At 43.7% G+C, this 18,263-nt stretch overlaps 1 protein-coding gene across 1 annotated transcript in view; it reads left to right on the top strand.

The window, feature by feature from the left end:
- Window positions 1-15,533, top strand: part of SLC1A1 (solute carrier family 1 member 1) — a 73,100-nt gene extending 57,567 nt beyond the window's left edge. The window contains exons 7-12 of the mRNA XM_033123614.1: window positions 2,335-2,519; window positions 3,657-3,764; window positions 5,645-5,767; window positions 6,159-6,353; window positions 11,064-11,198; window positions 13,340-15,533. Of these exons, the coding sequence (XP_032979505.1) occupies window positions 2,335-2,519; window positions 3,657-3,764; window positions 5,645-5,767; window positions 6,159-6,353; window positions 11,064-11,198; window positions 13,340-13,586 (993 nt within the window). The 3' untranslated portion in view covers window positions 13,587-15,533. The remainder of the gene's footprint in view (window positions 1-2,334; window positions 2,520-3,656; window positions 3,765-5,644; window positions 5,768-6,158; window positions 6,354-11,063; window positions 11,199-13,339) is intronic.
- The last annotated feature ends 2,730 nt before the right edge of the window (window positions 15,534-18,263 follow it).

Here is an 18,263-nt window from a genome sequence, read left to right as displayed (position 1 = left end):
TCAACTATAATTTAATATATGTATAGTCACGGGATGTGGAGTACAGCATAGGGAATAGAGCCAATGGAATCGTAATAGACATATACGATGTCATAAGGATAATAGATTGGGGGTGGGGAGTTACACTTTGTGTGGGGTGAAATGTCTAACTATTGCATTGTTTTGTACACCTGAAACTATAAAAAAAGAAAACAACTCTGCCCAGATGTGGTTCAGAGTCCAGAGTTTTCGATGGGCCAGGAGGTGTGTATTCATGTTACACACCATCCATAAGTGGGCTTGGCAACAACACTTAGGAACTAAGCACATCAGTATTTCTGCAACAAACTTACGAATATTCTGCCAAGTAAGAGAAGTAGACAACAAGTAGTCTCGTCTCAGTTCAGGATAGGTTTTGCCACCAAGAGTTTCCCATAAATTCATTGATAAAATCAATGGGTTTTGAGAGCTTTGGGGATTTCAGCATTGAAGACTAGAGTGTATGGTTCTTAAGTAAGACATCTGTAGTCCTGTAGTAGATTTCTCCTGAGTGTTCTCTGTCTCCTAACCTTCACAGGAAGGAAAGATTGAAGGAAAAGAGCAATATTCAGTAGAATTAAGAATTCAAATTACATAGGCCACAGGTGGCCCCCTGCTGCCTCCTGCAGAGAGCCTACCTCCCCTGACAGGTCCAGTGGCCCTCCATGCCCTGGCTCCTCCCTAGTTTCCATGCTCACTTCCCAGTGGCCCCCTCTATTCTATCCAGACCCGCCTCCGCCATTACTCCTTATTCCTGCCTTTTGATGTGGTTTCATAAAGATTTTCTGAGCACCTCCCTAAGCGAGGCCCTGCTGAGCATTGGGGTTACAATAGTGAAAAGACAGATGCCCTCCTGTGAAGAGTGTTGCATATTACAATAGGGAAGAAAGGATGGGTAAGAATTATCCAAGCAGGGTACGGAGGTCCAGAGTATGATGACTTTTGCCTTTGCTTACCATTTTGGGGGGAGTATGTTTGCATCTCCTGGCTGCCTACTCCTCAGGTCTAGCTTTTCCTAACCTCACGGCCCTCAGTCGTGTCCCCAGTCTCCATATGATGCCTATAAACCATAGCTTGCCTGTGCAGTTAATTACACACCATCTTGGCTCGCGTTTCTCATAGTTAGTTTTGTCTTTCGGCTGCACTTTAAGACCTTATGCTGTAGCCAGAGCAGTTGGCTACAGCTGCTTGGTAAATATTTTTTTGACCATATCAGATCATAATTAAATGACTCGTACCCCAGGGGTTCATCAAGTTACGTTATCTCCTTATGAAATCTCTCGGTGAGTCTCATGCTGCACTACTCAGAATAAATAATCGCTCGGTAAATCACATGCTGTTCTTACCCAGGATAAAGCAAAGAAATGGTTCACAGTAATAGGAATCTGATTAACTTCGTGTCTCCAAAATCCTGTTGGTCATTCAAGATCATAGGCAGTAAAGAATGTTCCTGTGCTTCATTGTCAGGATAAAACAGTAAAAATGTCCACACTGGTAAATATTTTGTGTTTCCTGTATTGTTAATTCCTGTCTTTTTTACACAGCCTCCAAATATAGTTAAAATAACCTTGAAAATTTCCTTGATTCTAAAGTTTTTATTATTTTTTTTTATTAGTTTCAGGTGTACAAAACAATGTACTAGTTAAATACTAGTTAATAAAACATTAAATAAAACACTTATTATATTAGTATCTGATTAATACCCCTCACAAAGTGATAACTCCCCTCCTCCAAGCTGCTACCCCTCTGACATCGTATACAGCTGTTACAATTCCATTGACTCTATTCCCTACGCTGTACTCCACGTCCTGTGACTATATATATATTAAATTACAGTTGACATTCAGTATTATTCAGCTTCAGCTTCAGTGTACAGCACAGCGATGAGGCATCTACATCAAGTGGTCTCCCTAATAAGACAAGTGTCCCTCTGTACCCTACAAAATCTTTACAGCATTATTGATTATATTCCTCAAACTGTCTTTTGTATCCCCATGGCAATCTTAAACTGTTTATTAAAAATGTAAAACATCCCAGAATAAGAAATCTTCAAAAGAAATGTTCAAATATTGATTTATTGAGAGAGAAAAAGCAAAAAAAAACACTTTAAACTTTAATGGCAGAGGGTGGGCGCAGTAAAAATGTGTTACATGTGTAGGTGGGTTTTGTTTTGGTTTTTTTCTATTTCCCCAAGTTGACTCTGGTAGATCACTGGTTTATTATGTTTGGTTATTGTATCTTTTCATTTCAATGCCTATGTATCCTAACAAGATGATAATCACGCATCAATATATTTTCTTGATTTTTGATCCACAGAACGAAACAAAGGAGTACAAAGTCGTTGGCATGTATTTAGATGGCATAAATGTCCTGGGCTTGATTGTCTTTTGCCTCGTCTTTGGACTTGTCATTGGGAAAATGGGAGAAAGGGGACAGATTCTGGTGGATTTCTTCAGTGCTCTGAGTGACGCAACCATGAAAATCGTTCAGATCATTATGTGGTAAGCAGACACCCGTTAATGCCAGCTTGCTTCCCCTGCCAACTGTCCCCTCAAAGTTAGAACCAAGAGTCCTGAGTTTTTCCACCGGCTCACCCTCGAGAGGGTACACGCTGACTATCAGGACACTAGAGTATTAAATCATTCCACATCCTCCTCTGGTTCACTCACTTTCCCAAAGGTCTACCTATCAGCCATTGTCTTTTCTACCGAAGCCCTTGATCATCTCGTACGCAGCCAGCATTCATGTAAGAAGTAACTATTGGAGGAATAGTGTGAAGCTGTTCCCTGCACATCAGAATACACAGTGCTTTCCTTATTAGGCCCCAGGCAGAAGTGATATTCAAAATACTTATAACTGATACATCGCCTGATCGCTAACGCATCCATATGAAAGCTGCCGTTGGGTGAGCATGGCAGTGGTATCACTTACGTATCTGCCTTGTCCCTGGAGATACCAAAAAGTCCACCTTTCCTAGGAGACCTCTGCCCCGCTTATCTCCTATTGAGTTGTTTTACCATTATTTATTCCAAAGTGTAGACATCAAAGGTGACATGAATGATTCAGTTATTTTAGTCACTTAATCCCACTGACCCTCAGCTTCATCATCTATGAAAAAGCATAAAATCTACTCGTAAGGTTGGAAGAAACGCACTAAGTAAACTGATGCCTGTAAAATACTTAACCCAACACAAGTCTCCACAAACAAATGTACTGAGAGCTTCACAGACAGACTGTGAGGACCATTTGCACTGCTAACTGTTTTTGATCCCACTACCTGGGAAACAAGATGACCGGGGCTGGGAAGAGCTTCGGGACCATATTTGGAGCAGGCTACAGTGAGATCCCACATGTGACAATCAGCAGAACGCCTGTATGTCGAGGAGTATGTCACCGGTTTAACCACAACTTCCTGCCAAGTCTGTCCCATTGTGGTAGCTTAGGTGGGTAGAACTGAGAGTGCACACAGAGCCAGGTGGTCCAGCAGGGCCTGACGCCGAGGCCTTCACTTCACACGGACCCTGGGCTCCTCCAGCTGCAAGTGAGTGCCAAGCCACGGTACATGCCCCAGCTTGTCTCTTCCCCAGCATTCCCACCCTGAGAAAACACCTGCTGACGTCGTTGTGCTTACTTTCTAGTTACATGCCACTCGGTATTTTGTTCCTGATTGCCGGGAAGATCATAGAAGTTGAAGACTGGGAAATATTCCGCAAGCTAGGCCTTTACATGGCCACTGTCCTGATTGGGTATGTCACACTCAAGAAAGAGAAACCTCATTTGAGCCAATGGATTGCTGCTGAGAGGCTGGATTTCAGTTGGTGAAAATCGGCTTCTCTCCTACGCGCAGGGAAAGATGGGGTTCAGCAACAAGAGAGGGGGGTGTGGGGAGTGGGAGGAGGGCTGCCCTTTACCAGCTGTACTGGAGGTGGATCACACTGTGTTAATTGCCAGATCTTGGCAGAACAGCCTGGACCAGGCTTTGTCACTGCCTTTATTAGTTGTGTTCAAAAATTTTTTTAAAAGAAGAGCAAAACCCACTGGTATCCTCTCTTGGCTTTTTCCTGGCCTTCACTTCCTTAAGGATAGAAATTAACCAAGCAAGTAAGAATAACCCCCATGGACCCAGAGTCTGAAAGAAATTAGTCAGGGCCTAAATGAAATCAGACTAGAGCAAGTAGGAACGTCATGGCTGGTTCGCTCTAACCATGTTGGTGGGGCTGGTGACCACGGTCACCCATGCATCATCAGAGGGCCAGAGAGCATGCTAGGAAAATCAGGCTGGTAGAAATTGTGTAAAGCAGGCAGGCAGCAGGAGAGAGGTCATTTGCATATTTATTACAGCCCAGTTATTGGTTCCTTCAAGGGAGATGTGGTGGGATAGGTTATAAATGGTGCCCCTGGATATGTAGCCGGGGGTAGGATCCATCACATGTGCTGAGAAATATGGACCAAGAGAATGAGTAAGCATCAGCAAATTGATTCCTATGGATCAGTGCCCCCAAACACTGACTGCATTGCGGAGTTTCCGCTGCACGGTGTTTACCAAAAGCACAGTCCTGACAGCCAAGGGAGGAGAAGCCTGGGTTCCTACAGTATGACGGCTGGTAAACTCCCAGAGCCCCAGTAAGGAAGGTGGGACCATCTGCTCACTAGAGGACAGGGGCTGTGTCCAGGCCGTGATGTGGCTGACGTTCGTTATGCTGAGCCATTTCGTAACGGGCTTCTGCTGGTATCTCTTCTCTCTCCCTGTCTAGGTTTCTAACGGAAAACTAAAAGTTAGTTCCTCAGAGTTGTTACACACAAGCTAGGCACTCTATCTAGAAAACTCTCTTTCTAGACCCCCAGGATCTGTATTTTCAATGACCATTTCTTATTATTTCAGTTTCGCATAACTGATCTGTAAACTCTTCAGTCACCACTTACATGGCATCTGCTGACGCGGTCTCATTTGTTAAGCCCCTGTTTTGTGTAACCTGTATATTTCCATGGGAAACAAGGAATCACTTTGGAAGGCAGGCATAATAAAGAAAAGAGGGTCAGTCCTGAAGTATGACTTTAGGAGAGCGGGGACTTCCTCCTCCTTCAATCCTGACTCCCCTCTAAGATGGTGGGCGCCACCCAGCAAGATAGTGGCCTGTGGTCCAGGGAACAAAGGGCTGGGGGCTGTGAGAGTGGTTTGTAATGGGGCCAGAGTCACCAAGGAGAGAAGGGTCAGCTCGACCTGGGAAGGTGAAGGCAGACTTCCCGGAGAAAGGGGAAGTTTCACAGAGTCTTAGTGGAGGAACAAGAATCCAGTGAAAGGCAGCAGAAGGCAGTGAAAGCATTTTTGTGCGTGTAGCATGAATAGCACGTATAGGGCTTGGCAGCGTGATAGAGCTGTTTTTTGAGCTATGAAATGTGGCTTCAGCTACTGGCTTTGCCACTAACTTTGACAAGATACGTACTTCATTTGCTGAGTGAGTCATATCCTCATATGTGGAATGGAGATATATTCTCACCCTACTTCTCATTTTCTCATTGGGTCAGTATGAAAGTTGAATGATATTATGAATAAAACAGCTATTTGAAAAAACAGCTTAATATAAAGCGGTGTTATCATCTATGAACCTGTTTCTCTTATTTACAGGCTTGCAATCCACTCCATTGTAATTCTCCCGCTGATATATTTCATAGTTGTACGGAAGAACCCTTTCCGATTCGCCATGGGAATGGCCCAGGCTCTCCTGACCGCTCTCATGATCTCTTCCAGGTAAATAGAAGAGGGCCACCTAGGGGAAGTCTCGGAGCCAAGTCTTATCAACCCTCATCTCACTTTATGAAGCACTGGCTGCAGGTTGTGGGTTTTGTAGCTGCCTTTAATTCAGGAAATAATCTCCATATTCTCTGCCTATGTCCTTGAACATAGTTTTTCAGCCTATTAGATATTCCCTCCTCTCTTGGCATGGCCTGCAGCCCAGAAAGGGGTTATGGTGTAACTTGGAGCAGTGGCAAGCACAGCACCTTCTGATTCCTGCACCTGACAAAAGTGCCAGCATACTTTGGGCTCTTGTTTTAGTTTTTGGAATAGAGGTGTCTCGTCAGGCAGGGACTAGGGACCCGCATTCCTAGACCATAAGTTCCTTTCTCTCTTTATCACACAGTTCAGCCACACTGCCTGTCACTTTCCGCTGTGCTGAAGAAAAGAACCAGGTGGACAAAAGGATCACTAGATTTGTTTTACCCGTGGGTGCTACAATCAACATGGACGGAACCGCACTCTACGAAGCCGTGGCAGCTGTGTTTATTGCCCAGTTGAATGGCTTGGAATTGGGCATTGGGCAGATCATCACTATCAGGTGGGGCATGGTGCCACATTCATTTTCATCTCCGTTATTAGAATGGACTCTAGTGAAAATCATCTGCAAAGGAAGAACGGTCCAGTAGTAGACTGATTTTCTTGGTCTACGAAGGTCCTTCCCAAGACTAAGTAGTAGACTCATGGTACACAAGACTCCACTTCAGGGTCTAGATAGCCAAAAGCATCACTCTGTTCTTAGTTCAGTGCACCCACTGGGTGCTAGGCACAGAGTAGGTACCAAGGACTCAAGGTTGAATGAGGGCCAGGCCCTACTTTCAAGGGGTTCCCAGTAGGTAGGTAGGTAACACAGATACCTGGATAGATGCTGACTGGTATGATGAGGGTTATAATAGAAGTTTGAATGGGAGGCACAGAGGGTGCCAGGGAAGGAAGGGTTGGCTCTACCTGGGAAGGTGAGGAAAGTCTTCCTTGAGGAGGGGCAATTTGAGCTAAGTTTTAGAAGACGAATAAGAATTTCATGGGAGAAGAAGGAAGCTAAGATCATTTTAGATAAAAGGAATAGCATGTATGGAAACTTACGACGTAACCATGGCCTAGTTACAGAGTACAGATTATTTGGTATGGCTGGCATAAAGAAATGAATTCAGGGATTGTATCATAAAAGGCTTTGTATGGGGAGCTCATGGAAGAGTCTTAGACAATCTTTCCTATTATGGACAGATTTTTATTTTAGAAAGGTAACTGGCAACATGGTGAGTGGACTTGATGCGGGCGGAAACCATAAGATAGAAGACCAGTTAGGAGACTATTGCAAAAGTCCAGGTAAGGTACGAAAAGGCCTACATCAAGGCACTGACACAGGGAATGGAGAAGAGCTAATGCATTCAAGAGGCATCAATTAGATTCAGAGTGAGGAACGGAGAAAGGCTAGCATGACTCCCAGGTTGGTGAATGGTTCTGGATTGGTGGACGGTACTTACCAGAACAGGGCCTAGTGTAAGAGAAGCACATATAGGTAGGAGGATAAAGAGTTTATACTTTTTGACACATTGAATTCGAAATGCCTTTAAGACATCCCGGTGGAAATAACAGTGAGAAATTGGTCTCGACTGCAGGTACAGAAGTCAGGGTCATCAACTTGATGGTGAGTCAGTTATCTGTGTTTGAATCTGAGCTTCACCATAATTAGCAGTGATCTTGGCCAAGTTACTTGAATTTTCTAAACTTCGGTTTTCTTACCTGTAAAAGGAGGATAATAATAGTATCTACATTTTATGCAAGTAGTGATGATTAAGTCAGATGATGCATATAAAATGTTTAGGATCATGACTGCACAGTGAGCACTCAGTTAATATTGGGAGTGGATGACATCACATGGGGAGAGTTTGTAGTGAAAAGGATGAAGGACTGAGCCCTAGAAAATCCTAATGTTAGAGGAAGGCTGAGAGGGGTGAACCCAAGAGGAAGAATGAGGAGAAAAGAAAGGTGGGAAGAGACCTTTGAAAACTTGGTGTCATGGAAACCTAGACAAGAGATTTTCAAGGATGAAGTGGTCAATGAAGTCAAATACTACAGAGAATCCTAGTCAAGGGAAGACTGAAATTGTCTGTTCAAGTAGATGGTAAAAATGTCAACAGTGCATTTTGCCAAAACTGTTTCTCTGGAACAGCACTGTTCAATATGGTAGCCATTAGCCAACACACAAATTGGACAGAGACAGACATACAAGGTTCTATCATTCTAGAAATAGGTGCTGTCATAAGTTCTGTCATTATAGGAAGTTCTACTGGACAGTGATTTAAAGAGTGGATTGTGATTAGAGTTGATCAGAGACTGTAGTTCAGTTTAGAGTGGAAGTGCATCCCCAAAACTGGACCCCTGAGCTTACACCAGGTTGAATCTGAACCTTTCAGAGTTAATTCACTGTTACATCCCCAGCACTTGGCACACACAGAAAGTAAGTTCTAACAGGGTCCTCACACAGTACATTTTTTGTAAGTCTTCTCCAACGCTAAGTCATAAAGTATTTATTGCAGTTTGCTTGAAATTAACTGAAGACAGGTGAAAACTAGACCATTTGGCCCATCAGCTGGGAAACTATACTGGTGCTGCATGATCTGTAAAAAGTGTTAGTGGCTAAAGAAGCCTGTGCCAAAAGAGCTTGAGTAGAATCCTGTACTTTGAACAGAAGCAAGTATGTTAAAATTGAAACCTTGAATCATGGCTGAGGAAGTTCCCCGTATTATATTTTCATACTCCCAAGTGCCTTTTCCCACCTTCCTCACCTCAGGTGGTGGAACCCTGTCTGCACTGAACTGCTTTCAGGGGTTATATGAGGGGCCACTTGTTTCGGATATTTGCCACGTGGTGATGAATTCTCTCCTTACCTCTTCCTCAGTCATAAGTTTCCTAGATCTTTCTAACCATTTTTTTTTTTTTTTTAACTTGACTGTTGGAAGGAGTAAACTTTGGGCCTTGAGGCTAAACAACCATTGTACATAAAAATCTCTCACCTTCTTTCATGTATTCTTGTATCAGACTTGGCTGATAACTACTGGTCCGGAGCCAATAACAATTTCCAGGCCTGGAGTAATCATTGACTTAAAATAAAAAATCCCCTCTGACTCTACCCGGAAAAGAATGAAATAATAAAAGTTATTTTTAAATTGACAACTTACAGTTGTGGCTCATGCGGTTAATGGTTAAAGAGATTTTTGGACATATAGTACATCTCTTTCTGTGGTCCTTTGGACTGGACATCAAAGAAATGTAGGCACCATCCACCCAAAATATACCTTTTTGTGTTTTTTTCCATAGCATTCACTTACTAGGGGTTACAATTGATTGAAAAAAAAATAGGATACGTTTTCTTATAATGGAAGGTAATTATAGGATTGGGGACCTAGAAAGAGCTTGGAGGAATAAAGTAGCCATAATAGAAATAGTAGTTGTCATTTTGCTAGTAGTAGTAATACTAGCAATAGTGGTAGCAGCTGCCGAAGGAGCAGAAATGGCATGATTTTTTTAAGCATCTACTATATCCAGGTGCTACACTGGATGCCTTACATGTGGTATATTACCTCATTTAATCTTCACAGCAGCCCTGCAAAGCAAACACTTGCCATCTCAGAGGCGAGAAATTGAGATTTCAGAGAGGTAACTTGCGTAAGGACAGGCTGTTAGTAAAATTTTTCCCCTATCTGAAGATTTATACTTCAGACATAAGCCAGTCAGATGGCTGAAGTTTGGTAAGCAAGGTCAAGATCAAGGGCAGAGGTTTTTTCACTAAATTGATTTTGAGTTTCCAGCCCAGCCTCAGGCTATAGGGACCAGGTGTTTAACAGTGATGTGTTGGGGGTTCCAAGAGAGATCAGGGGGCAGGGGCACAAATCACTTCTGACAAAGAAAACCCATCAGTGCCTTCAGTTTCAATCAGCATTGAAATAAACTTGGGTTTTCCAGAGTGCTTAAGTCAGAACAGATCTAAAACTTTGAGAGGAATTGGGACAGCCCGAGAAATCTCTCATTTACTGTGATTTGGTGGCCACAGCTAGTGAAGAAGAAGACATACTTGTCTTCTCCGGCCTGAGTTTCACTATCCCTCGAACACCATCTGGGACACGTCACTAGGCAGATGACTGGGCACTAGAACCAGCTTCCGAAGATCTCTGAGGCTTTAGGAGCCCCTGGGAACATGGATTTGTGGATAGAATCAGGGTTTCTTCTATTTGGAATTGGCAGTTTCTACATCTTCACCTTTGAACTCGGTGGCATCCTGGAGGCAGTTCAGGCCTTGGCCCAGGGTGAGGACATGTGTCCAGAAAATATGGTGGCTGTCCCCTCAAGCTGACTCAAATCAGGGAACTTTTCAGGACATGGAGAGTCCTTGTTTCCTCCAAAATGACCAGATTTAAGTAAGGGGAATGCTGATGAAAACCTGCACATTCCAAAGAGAAAAATCCCTACTGCTACGTTTTATCTGCCCAAGAGGGATCTTTTGAAATACATAGTAATGAAGTACACTTGGCTGCCTCTCCTGGACTCCAGATCTCATTCCTTTTGCACAAAGTGCATTAACTGGCAAAAAGGAGCAGTCAGGAATAAATGCTTGTACCTTGGACAGGAGTCAGAGCTATTTCTCAATTCAGTGCCCTAAAGGGCAGCTCCGAGAGAGATCCAGAGTCTTGTGATGTCAAGAAGGTGAATAAAACCTGCTTGAACCCTGCAAGGTTTGTCTTTCCCTGAAATACCTTTGCCCATCCACCCCTACCATTATCCCTCAACCGTCCTTCCAGGGAACATAAATTCCTGGCACGTAATTAGATGTTCAGTAAATGATTGGCTGGGTGAGCAGATGGAAGAAGGAAGGAATAAAACAGGTGGAGAAGTATTTGGCACTTGTTTAGGATGTGTGGGTAGATAAAGCCTTCCATAAACACCACAGGTGATAAAACTCCTCCATGCCTCTTGAACATCTCTCTTGCTCATTTTCTGTGTGCCACTCGTGCAGTGCTTCCTTGCATTAGAGTGATTTGCCATATCTGCCCCTGTAAGGAGATCACACTCCGCCCCCAGTCTCCCACAGCCCTCTCATGAGGCGGAGCTGGTGCTCGGCAGATAACAGATTCTGACTGGCCGACTGGGGGACACAGTAGTAACAGCCATCGGGACTAACCGTTTCAGGCCAGGGGCCTTGAAGGAAGAAAGGGTATTTAAGTCCTTTCGCACTGGTATGTTTTGGCTACAGTGTCACGGCCACAGCCGCCAGCATCGGAGCTGCCGGGGTGCCCCAGGCCGGCCTGGTGACCATGGTGATCGTGCTGAGTGCCGTGGGCCTGCCCACTGAGGATGTCACCCTGATCATCGCCGTGGACTGGCTCCTGTGAGTTGGAATAATCGCGCTGCCTCGGCCCAATGGGAAGGCGGGCTTCCCAGCCATGCTCTGCAGTCTGTCATCATTCTCTCCTCATACTGCCTCATGAGCCATCTGTTGCTGCTTTAATTTCCCTCTGGCCAGCCCATCTGATAACGTGCTTAAAAATTAACTCCTCGTAACTTCGAGCAGTGATTTTAAAAAGCAAGTGATCTCTGTCAGCTCATTAGACTCCTGGTAACGCTCAAGGTTAGGAACTGGGTAAGGGACAAGATAAACATAAAATCATACGGTGAAGAAGCCAGGCAAGGCCCCAGACACTCCCGACCCCACAAGCCGCCCGAGCCTGTCCCAGCGCTGGAGCAGCAGCCTGGGTGCAGAACCACCTGGTTCCCAACCAGCCTGTCCTCCCAAACATCAGACCATCGGGGCAGTTGCCGGAGCAAAGGCTTTGCTTAAGACTGACTTGGGTGTGAATCCCCATTCAGTGTCCTCTTACTGGCTTTTGACCTTGAGTAAGTTCCTAACTCTCTGAGATCCGGTTGCATTATCTGTGAGGTGGAAAGATTCTGTCTATCTCAATAGATTGGTGTGAGGACTGAGTGAGCTAATATGGGAGGGTGGCTGGCAGGCAGTATTGTTCAATTAAAGGCAAGTTTTATTATAACTAGAATGAGGGGGACCATTCAGGCCTCAACCATCAAGTCTACTTCTCGCTCTCACGCACACATACACGCAGCTAAGGAACACAGCAGAACATCTGTGGTATATTCTGGGTAAGGGTAAGAACGTGCCTTTGGGGACCCCCAAGGTTAAAGCTAGAACGAGCCTGGTTCCCAGCTCTGTCCTTGATTGATACTGTTTGTGCACTGGTCTTCCCGCATCTAGGTCTGGCCCTGTCCCCTGGCCATCAGGGGTGAGTGTAGCTCCATAGTGAGCCTGCACTCAGAAGCAGCCCAGGCTTACTGGGGAGTCCATTGCTATGTAGTTTGTAAGTGGCACCTGAGATGGATGGAAGGGAAGCAGAAACATTGCTTGTGGGTTTGAAGATACAGCCATTCCCAGAAGGCAGAAGCTCCCATACCTGGGGCCCCTCAGTAGCGAGCTGGTTCTACAAGGCCCAACCAAGGGGACACCTTTCTTGCAAAGTTACCCAACCATTGAGGCAAAGTGCTTCAAATGTTCTTCCTAGTGGTGGTGGTGGATTTGCACTTCTCTCCTTTCTCTCGTGCGTCCTGGAATCAGTGACCTTCACTTCCAAGATAACCACAGAAATCAAAGGCCCAGTCTGTTCCATGGGATAAGGACACTAGCTGGTTCATACTAAGGTCCAGTTCAATCCATAGCCTTGTGCTAAATACAGGGGCATCCAGAATGGACATGTGTAAGCGTTGTCCACCTTTTCTGTCCTGCAGGTGTAGTTTGCACAAGAATATTCATGTACATGGTTCCTACCAGCAACGCCCCAGCGTCCTCTCTCCAGGATGCCTTCTCTACCTACACATCTTCCTGCCTCCAGCCTCTTCTTCAAGCTGTCTGGGAGTTAAGACTGGTGGGGGGTGCCCGAAGGAGAAAGCCATTCCCAGGCAGACGTGTTTTCTGACCCTGTGCTCTGCGACGTCCCTGCTGGCTTGCTCATAGGGTGACCTAGTAGTAAAGAAACCAGTACACCAGGGATACACACACACACACACACACACACACACACACACACACACACACACGGCACATACACCAACCACACAACATCCAAGTTCTCACACTTTAGCCAAAAGATAGCCTGGAAATGCCCACACCAGACAGAGGTTAGGGGTGAAAGACTTGCTGAATTTTGACCCTCAGCTCCCCAAAAATATCTTTGAAGACTTCACATTTCTTTGGGAGGAAACGAGGGAGTTTAGGGAGACTGGTGCTGAATTTAGGGGAGTCATTGTGACCTATTGGGAGCCTGTTTGCCCATTCTGTCCCTTTATGCACCGCCTCCTGCCCCAGGCCTGTGACGAGAGGAGCTTCTGCTCAGCCAGCCAGGAGGACAGCACTTGCTGCATTTGCTAAACTTATAACTGAACGCTTCAGGTCCTTTTCTCGCTCCAATGGCAAAGGAAAATGAAATCTGGGCCTCCTGTCTGACTAGCTTCTCCCTTCCCCAGGGACCGATTCAGGACCATGGTGAACGTGCTGGGTGATGCATATGGAACAGGTATTGTGGAGAAGCTCTCTAAGAAGGAGCTGGAGCAGATGCATGTTTCATCTGAAGTCAACTTCGTAAACCCCTTTGCTGTGGAATCCACGATACTTGATAACGAAGACTCAGACTCCAAGAAGTCCTATGTCAACGGAGGCTTTGCCGTCGACAAATCTGACAGCATCTCGTTCACCCAGACCTCACAGTTCTAGAGCTGCTGACTACAGGTGCCTGGGAGTGATGAAGTACATCACTTAGCGTTTATTCAAACATTATGGGAAAGAAAAACACTAACGGCCAATTGTACATTTGACCTCATATACAGACCTCCAGATTATTTTCTATATTTGGATTCACAGCTTTCACTCTCCAAGTTCTGGGATTTGGGGTGGGGGTAAGATAAAAGGAAATTGATTAAAATGAAAGCTGTATTATCTGGAGTTTTAAAATTCTATGAGAGACAAAGTTTGAAAGTATCAAGTAGCAACTGTTGGAAATAGGTAACAGAGGTGAAAGAGAAGTTGCTCTCTCATGCACAGACCCATGTTTGGGGTTTTTTAAAAAAATATTCTGTCACTGACTACAAATTTTTACTCAGGATTTCTATTGGCGTGGATTTCCTTTGATGTCTCATGTTTTTATAGATTGTAATGCATCTAAACCACCCTCCTCCCCCAGTTAATGTGCCAAATTGTCTATTTTGAACTCATCTCCAGCCAATTTCAAAGAAATGTCTTTGAAAGAAAACAGACTACACAGTTCTGCAATAACAATTTTAAGATGGATGTCAGGTTTGGGGGAAAAGGAGAAGTGTTCTCTTTTCATTGTACTGTACTGGGACACTGGTAACTATTAACTCAGTGTTCAGTATAGAGTTAGGGTGTGTGTGTGTGTGTGTGTGTGTGTGTGTGAGTGTGTGTGTGTGTGTGTGTGTGTGTGTGTGTGTGTTATCTTCATATAACTTGCCAGATAGAGAACAGAATTGAACTGTCAATGTGAAATAAAAAGCTCTCCTTATACTTGAATAATAACTATGATTCCAATCCAGATCTGCTTTGGGGCTTATAAGAACTCACTCAGGAGCACTGGAATGAGAAATCATGTTGTTCAATCATCTCATGTCTGTATCAGCCCCAAAGCAGAGATACATTATGGTGATATCCCGAGGTGGCGTTGTCATTCATTACAACTTCCAGATTCTACTGCTGGGAGGGAATCCATATTAGCTCTATATAAGATTATATACGAAGGGGTCACTCACATAAGGCTCTATGTGTTTTTATCCAACTGGAAAGCTTCATCCTTCCAAGGTTAGTTATACCCACTTAAAAATGACAATACGTTGCCTTTTTGTACCCATCAGAGTACAACGGTTGTATTTTAATACAGAGTTGATGGGTTGAACAAGCCAGCCACACTGACCAGAAAAACGCTATCCTTACCCTGGATTCTTGCAGAGTAAATTGCCCCACATGAGACACTGGTATCAGTGGGCTTGGCAAATTCCATTGTATGGCACTGTCTCCTCCTCCAAAGAGGATTGTTCCAACGATTAAGTCAGTCATCTTGGCCCTGCTCATTGAAATCCATTGCTTGTCATTCTCCTAATTTATGAAGATAGCTTATTAAATTTGTGCTTCAGCTCACATCTTGTAAATAACGCTTAACATAAATTTGTGTTGGCATTGAGATCCAGAATACTCACGTTTCTGCCGTTTTGAGTAGCCAATTTAAGCCTGTGCTTTTCTATTTAAAAAACCAGAAATTGTGCCAAAGATCATGGAAAAGTAAATAAATGCTCAGTATTGACAACCTGCACCTGAAATCTACAAGAGAATGATACTGAATTGGCATGTAAACATCATTAATATGGACCAGTAATTCAATGTTGTAAAATGCAAATAATGGTGTTGTTTATAGGAAGTAAATCTAAGTATAAAGGCAGTTGAATCAAGAAATGTGTCTTGGGCTGAATGGTTGTCCCCCTCGGCAGGTTTCTCTGATTTGAGGCACGAGCATTGGCAGATCTGTACATGAACTGTAGGTCATCCTGATTTTGGAGTCAGTTTGTAACCAGCCTCTTAACACACTGTGCTGTTAACTCATGGAAGAGAATAAGGTTCCATTTCAGTCTCAATAAACATTTCCATCATTCTTTCTTCCCCGCCTTTTTCTTTATCTGTTCTTTTGTCTCACTTGCTGGGATGGGTGTGGGTAGGTGGAGATGTGGTCGGTTGATTCAGATTGTACACAGATTATTGTTTCCAAAACTGTGTTTAGATCCCAGATTGAAAAAGCAGGGCTTGAGGAAAAGTAACCTAATTCTTCATGGTAATCAGTAGGGATGATAAGGCTGAAATTCACTGTCATTATGAATAGTGTACCCATATGTGATGAGTGAGATGAAAGGGAAGGTAGAATTTGGTAGAAATTGCTGTAATGGGAGATAGTCTTATCACAAGCCGACGGTGACTTCGCTTCATTGAAGGACCAATCTGCCCTCTGAAATGTGCCTATAAACTGTAAATGGCTGTATTCAGAGCTCGTTAAAGGGTTGGCACAGTGCTGCGTGGAACCTGAGCCATGACAGGCGTCTGCTGGTGGAACCACTAGTGTGTGATAGACAACAAAGGAACGGGCAGCTCCCTCCGTCCCGCTGAGACAGTATCTCATCAAAATGCTTATAAAACTGAAAGCAACACAGGAACAAGAAGGAAAAATAAAAACTCCTAGACACAGACAACAGTTTAGTGGTTACCAGAGGGTAAGGGGGGTGGGGGGTGGTCGTTGAGGGTAAATGGGGTCAAATATATGGTGATGGAAGGAGAACTGACTCTGGATAGTGAGCACACAATGTGATGTATAGATGATGTGTTACAGAATTGTACACCTGAAACCTATAATTTTACGAACCACTGTCACCCCAATAAATTTTTTTTAAATGTTTCTCATACCTGGCCAAACTAATTCAGAAGAGTTTTCTCCTCTGGCAACATGGGATAAAAATACCTAACCATTAATCACTTCCGCTCTAGCAGCATTTTTTTCTCCCTGAATTTTACAGTGCCTTTCTTTTTCAAACTCCAGAATAATAATTTGTCATTAAATGGCTGTTGAATGCCCCTTTTGTTGGAAGCATTTAAGAGATGATTAAAAGTATCACACATGGAGTCTACATGTTATTTTGGGGCCAAACTATTTTACACTAAGTGATATTTGTGGTTTGATGTATTTTGCCAAATAAAGAGATCAGATCCTCTCTAAAAAAAAATACCTAACCACACCACTCCTTAGAAAAAGAGAGATTTGTTTGGAAGAGTTAGTGCCCCCTGAATAGGGGCCCCCACATGTTTTTTATCTTGCCCCAAGTATACTCATGTACAGAGGAATGGTGTTATCAGCTCTGGAAAATGACTGTTTTTGAACAAATTCTGGTGAGCCCCCTGGATACAAGGCCTTCTATTTAAAACCCATCCCATTCTTCAAAACAGTGTGAGGAAACGGGGTTGGCTTATACTCTGGCAGTGGACCAGCAACCTTTGCAGGTGTATTAGAATCTTCCCTTTGCGGGTATTTAAGTGAATGGTCTCTTACCACACACCTAAACACACACAGCTCTGGTCTCTTACCAGCTTTGTGACCCTTGCCAGTAATCTAGGCCCTGGTTTAATCTTCTGTGAAATGGTGATAAATCTTACCCCTTGAGATTGCTGTAAATATTAAATGAGAAAATGTATATGATGCATTTAGCAGAGACTCTGTCACATAATATGTTTGATACATGCTAATGGCCCTACACCCTCAACCCCCATTTACATGGGTAATCCATAGAGATGCAACTGAGTTGCTATTCAGTGTTTTAGGACCTTTGTCACTGATATAATTAAGGATCGTAGCTGTCATCACTTGGTATCAGCTGAGTTCTTAGAGCAAACAGTGAGACTTAATACATTAACTCCCATTCCACGAAAATTTCATTTAGTTAGTGTAAGACTTAGAATATTTTCTCCTGTAAAATATCACAGGGGGACTAAACAAAAGTGTTCGCTGCCTTTCTTCTGTGTCTTGAGACATAGGGGTTTGACATCAGGCTGCATATGTCAGGCCGAGATGCACAATCATGTGGCACCTCTTTGGATGCTGAAATGAAGAGTACAACTGAAGTTCACTTCCACAGTCTTGGCCGGTAAATTTTGTGTGGCTGTTCTCCCCATTCTGGGACTTTGTTCTGGGCCTCTCATGGGGCTTTTGAATATCCCCTGTGGTGGGAAATATACCTCCCTCCCGTGTAATCTTAGATTTTTTAAGTGAAAGCCATATAATATAAACGACAAGAAGTAAGCTTTGTTAAATTAGCTTGGGGAACAATATATTGATCCATATATATTGAATTAGGTGACTAAGTGTATGAAGTTACTGACCATGGATGGAGATGACAGGACATTTCTCAATGGCCCAGGCTAAATAACGCCACAAAACTCCTAAGCCAGTAATAAGATCTAACCACACAATTTCTGTCCCATTTCTTCTCTCACTAGGAAAAGCAATGCCATATGTGATGCGCAGAGTGCCCTTCCAGGATTCCGGAGACACGTGGTTTCATCTATAAATCTCCACTTTTAAGAGACCACTTTTAAGTCTGCCAATTTTAAGATACCACAAAGTTTAGAACAGTTATTAGTAAACCCCCAAAGCCAAGATAAAAATCAATATCCCTTTTATTATTCTGGTTAAAGGAAAGGAAAAAGAAAAGCAGTGGTCTGTTCTAGAGAAGTTTGACTAATTTCTAGAAGGCACTGGGAAATTGGCCTTATGAAAGCAGAACCAGGATATTACCTAAGAAAAGCTTGCCCCCCCCACCCTCAAAGTACCATTTATCAGAAGATAGA

Source organism: Rhinolophus ferrumequinum, chromosome 12, assembly GCF_004115265.2.
Source record: "Rhinolophus ferrumequinum isolate MPI-CBG mRhiFer1 chromosome 12, mRhiFer1_v1.p, whole genome shotgun sequence".
Classification (NCBI taxonomy): Eukaryota; Metazoa; Chordata; class Mammalia; order Chiroptera; family Rhinolophidae; genus Rhinolophus; species Rhinolophus ferrumequinum.
The sequence above is the reverse complement of the archived record's forward strand: the minus strand, read 5'-3'. Positions and strand labels throughout refer to the sequence as shown.